The 4,704-nt window shown below is 36.8% G+C and overlaps 1 protein-coding gene across 1 annotated transcript; it reads left to right on the forward strand.

Annotated features, from left to right (window-relative positions):
* The first annotated feature begins 1,283 nt into the window (after positions 1-1,283).
* Positions 1,284-3,863, forward strand: LOC111895123 (heavy metal-associated isoprenylated plant protein 33). Its single transcript, XM_023891223.3, has 3 exons — positions 1,284-1,609; positions 2,056-2,131; positions 2,238-3,863. Exons 1-3 carry the CDS (start codon positions 1,580-1,582, stop codon positions 3,581-3,583), a joined length of 1,452 nt encoding a protein of 483 aa, XP_023746991.1. The 5' UTR covers positions 1,284-1,579; the 3' UTR covers positions 3,584-3,863.
* The last annotated feature ends 841 nt before the right edge of the window (positions 3,864-4,704 follow it).

The raw sequence follows: 4,704 nt of genomic DNA on the forward strand, positions 1-4,704 counted from the left end.
CTTGTTCAAGCACTCAAAATTTTGTTTCATGTGAAGAGTTACTGTTGAATTATCTTGGCTATATCGTTTTTTTTTCATGAGTTTGGAGTTCTAGAAATCACTCACATTCCCCTCACATGTGATAACATGGCTGCAATTTACATAGTTTCTAATGTTGTTTTTCATGAACGTACAAAACACGGTAATTAGACCGTCATCTTGTAAGGGAAAAGGTTCAAGAAGGTTTAATTTGATTATCATACGTTACTACTAATGAACAGCTAGATGATATATTAACAAAACAACTTCATGGTCCTCAACATTCAAAAGCAATATCCAACATTGGTTTACTTGATTTTTGGACGGTCATGCCTAAAAAGTTAGCGATTATTGACAACATAGTTTCTTTATCGTATTTTTGTATTAGAAATAAATCTAAAGTTTGTAATTTTTGCTAGATAGGATGATAGAAAATTCCAGCTATGGCTTTTTTGACTTTGTAATTTCTTTTTACTAGCTTGTTGCAAGTTTTAGTCATTTTCTCCATTTCAAAAAAAAAAAAAAAAAAAAAAAAAAAAAAAAAAAAAAAAATTCCTGGTTTACTTGATAACCAAAAAGCCTGAGGATGTGTATGTGTGGAGGGGGTTATGGAGTGACCTTCTCATATAAGAAGTTAGGAGTTCAAGTCTCTATGGAAACATAAGTGGTTATTTAGTAGTAGATTAGTTTGTTTGCCGTTTAAAAAAAAAAATAAAAAAAAAAAAAAAAAAAACGGAGTAGTTTGTTAAAAAGTTAGTCATCCGTTTGACAATTAGTTAGAAGAATGAGTATTTTTGTCATTTCAGAATTATTTACTTGCTTTGTGTCCTTATATATTTGAGCTTATGCTGTTGTCGAAGTAATGAGAAAAAAAATTGTCTTTCAGTTCTAAATTAAAATAAACAAATAAGATGTTTTCATCTGTATACAATTTTTTCAAAGCCCGGACATCATTCACACATCTTAAAAGAGATACAAAAAAATCTATTTTATTGCGGATGTGAAACGTGGAGTTGGACCACCGTTATGATGAATACATAGCAAAGTAGAGGACAATGTTCAGATAAATCGGTTCGATGTTAGCAAGTGATATGATTTCCTGTGTAAATTATATTAATGTAAAAAGCATTCAAACATTAAGAAGTATATATTAAATATATTATCTGTAAAAAGGCATAAATAGTTGAACAGGTATGGTTTAATTAAATAACAAGAGTCGAGCCATATTACCGAGCCGGCTTAGGTACCGGTTTATAACTTCACTGTACGTGACAAGCCACACTGAAAAGGAAATCCCAAAATAAATAAAACCAGAACCCCCCAATCCCCTCAACTCTGATATAGAACAACCAGAGAGCTTTAATGTCTACCCATTCCTTCTGAAAACACACACACACACACACACAATCTCTTATCTCTCTCCTTTCTTCCTCATTTTGCTTCCTTAGAAACCCCTCCTCTGTCAATTTTCTAGTTTTACTCCCGGTTGCTCAGATCTGTAAACACCTAACGAATTCCATTGTGGTTTTCTGGATTTTTTTTTTTGTTTTTGCCGGAAATTATGAGTAAAGAAGAGTTCTTGAAGATTCAGGTACAAACATCAATTTCTTTTTTGCCCGAAAAATGAAATCTTGGACTTCACCCATCCAAAAGCAAAGCTTCTTCATTTCAATGTCTTCCGAATTCGTATCAATTTAGTTTCATAATTGACGTCAGTTATTGAGAAAAATCTTGTAATCTATAAATACATATTAAATTCACTCCATGTCTATCTGTGCATTGCTTGCGTCAAATGCCTTGCTTGCTTTCAACTCAAAAGATTAAACAATATTTTTCTGGAATTGGCTTTTTCTTTTTGTTAATTTTGACTTCTTTATCTCTCTTTTTTGACCCGAAATTGGAGGCAATAATTGGTAAAATGGAAAAGAAGGCTACTTTTTTCGATTTTGGTTATGATTATGATTTTTATGTCGTTTCTGCAAGTGTTCTTGGAAAATTTTCTTAAATTTTAATTTATGTGTTTGTTTGTGAGTGCAGACTTGTGCCCTGAAAGTGAACATTCACTGCGATGGGTGTAAGCGAAAAGTGAAGAAAACACTTCAGAAAATTGATGGTATTGTGTTCGCATTCAATTTTGTTTTCCAATTGGTGTGGACAAATAAAATTAATTCTCCGTTGTGTTTCCTTTAAATTCATGAATACGTTTTTTCTGGTTTTAGGTGTTTACACCGTCAGTATAGATTCAGAACAAGGGAAGGTGACGGTATCAGGAAATGTTGATCCGGCGACACTCCTCAAGAAGCTTGCAAAAGGTGGGAAGAATGCAGAGATTTGGGGTGCTCCGAAACCAAATCAACAGGTCAATAATCAGTTTAAGAATATGCAGATCGACGGTGGTAAAGGCGGTGGCGGAAATAACAAAAACCAGGGACAGAAAGGGGGTGGAAACAACCAGCATCAGCAGCAGCAGGGGAAAGGAGGGCAACCACAACAGAAGCAAGTTGGCGGCGGCGGCGGTGTCGGTGGTGGGGGTGGTGGCCCAACACCGCAACAGATACAACAGCTTAAGCAACTCCAACAGTTAAAAGGGTTCCAAGATCTGAAGTTGCCGCCTCAATTTAAAGACATGAAGTTGCCAGGTTTTGGTAATGGCGGTGGCGGTGGCGGCGGGAAGGATGCACCCAAGTCTGTCAAGTTTAAGGTGCCGGAGAGTGAGGATGAGTATGATGATGACGATGATGAGTTCGATGATGATGATGATGATGATGACTATGATGATGATGACGACGAGTTTGATGATGAAATTGATGATATTCCGATGAAGAAGCCAGTGATGCTAGGTGGTGGTGGTTCTCAGATGGCTAATATGATGATGAACCCACAGTTCATGAAAGGCGGGCAGATGCCACAGCAGTTGATGAAGGGTGCCCCTCAAATGGGAAATAATGGTGGAAATGGTGGGAAGAAAGGAGGTGGCGGGAACATTCCTGTACAGGTGAATGGTGGTGGAAAGAAAGGAGGTGGAAGTGGTGGTGGTGGGGGATCGAACAATAATGGAGGCAATCAAAACCACGGTGGTGGTGGTGGTCAAAGTAAAAACGGTGGAGGAGGCGGGAATGGTGGTGTTAACATGAGCGTTAATGACGGAAAGAAAGGTGGGATGAATGATGGTTTACAAGGCATGCGAAACATGATGAGTATGAGTGGAGGTGGTGGTATGGGGCCCATGGGTCAGATGGGTCAAATGGGTGCGGTTCAAGGACTTCCAGCTAGTGCAGCTATGAATGGTGGTGGTGGTGGTGGTGGTGGTTATTTCCAAGGTGGAGGAGGTGAAGCCATGGCTGGAAACCCGCACTACCAGCAGCAGTTAGCAGCGGCGATGATGAACCAACAACGAGCAAACGGGAATGAAAGGTTTCAGCCCATGATGTATGCCCGCCCACCACCGGCGGTCAACTATATGCAGCCACCCTATCCACAGTACCCCTATCCTCAACCACCACAAGGTGACCCCCTCGGACAATATTTCCATGATGAGAATACTTCAAGCTGCAATGTTATGTAGGCAGGGCGGCATGAGGTGGTCTGTGGCGGTTATTGATACAATGGATTACACAAGGAATAGAAGGGGGTTTTGTGTAGGGGATTAGTTGTTTTGGTTCATTATTTTTTTTTTTTTTTTTTAATATCCTAAAGGGTCTTTAAATTACGGATGATATGTAGTAAACGTATAGATGATGATATGTATTTAAAACATGAGAATGTGAGTGGATGATGGAACCTTTAATTTTCATGTTTATATGTTGAAAACCTGAAATAAAAGATGAAAGAAATATAAGTTCGAACTCCCAGGCGTCTTATTTTGTGTTATCCTACGTACAAATTATTTACTTTATTAAGATATTAAGTGTTTAGACCTACGAACAAGATATAATGTTTTATTTTTGTGATAATGACTTAAAAATGTAATATATTTTTTGATTTTTACACATTTAATCATTAAGTTTTTTTTTTTTTTTTTATATTTTTATATTTTATTATTATTTCTTTTTTTGTTTATATTACCTATTCAACTTATTAAATTGTATACCTTTAATCCTTATGACTCGTTACTCAGGTTAGTCTTTTCGATTTGTACACATTTAGTTACTAAGTTTTTTTGTCCACATTTACTCCTTCAACTTATTAAATTATACACATTTAGTCTTTATGACCGGCTACTCCAGGTTAGCCAGTAAAAATGACTTAACATGGTAATATATTTCTCATTTTATACACATTTAGTCCTTAATATTTTTGTACACATTTAGTTCTTAATATTTTTTTTTGTTGTAAAATAAGTCATTTTTGTTTTTGTATTCATTCAGTACTTATGATTATTTAGGTTTTTCTCACGACATCTTATGTGGGATAGTCATATGGTGGTGGGATAGGTTAAAATGGTCTTGTTATATGTTGTAGGCCAAGATACTTGGTGTGGGCCGACTATAAGTTGTAGGCACGCAGACTGAGTATCCTTGTCTGATGACTGATTGGACCTGTTGCATGTTGACATTCCAGTCCGATGACTGGTTGGGCCAAGGTATTCCAATTTGATGAGTGTGGGTCCGTTATGCATGATAATACGTTTGTTGTATCAGGTATTTTGGGGGAAACTCACTAAACTTTATGTTTACCTAGTTGTTT

This window comes from Lactuca sativa, chromosome 7 (assembly GCF_002870075.4).
Source record: "Lactuca sativa cultivar Salinas chromosome 7, Lsat_Salinas_v11, whole genome shotgun sequence".
NCBI classification, from domain to species: domain Eukaryota; kingdom Viridiplantae; phylum Streptophyta; class Magnoliopsida; order Asterales; family Asteraceae; genus Lactuca; species Lactuca sativa.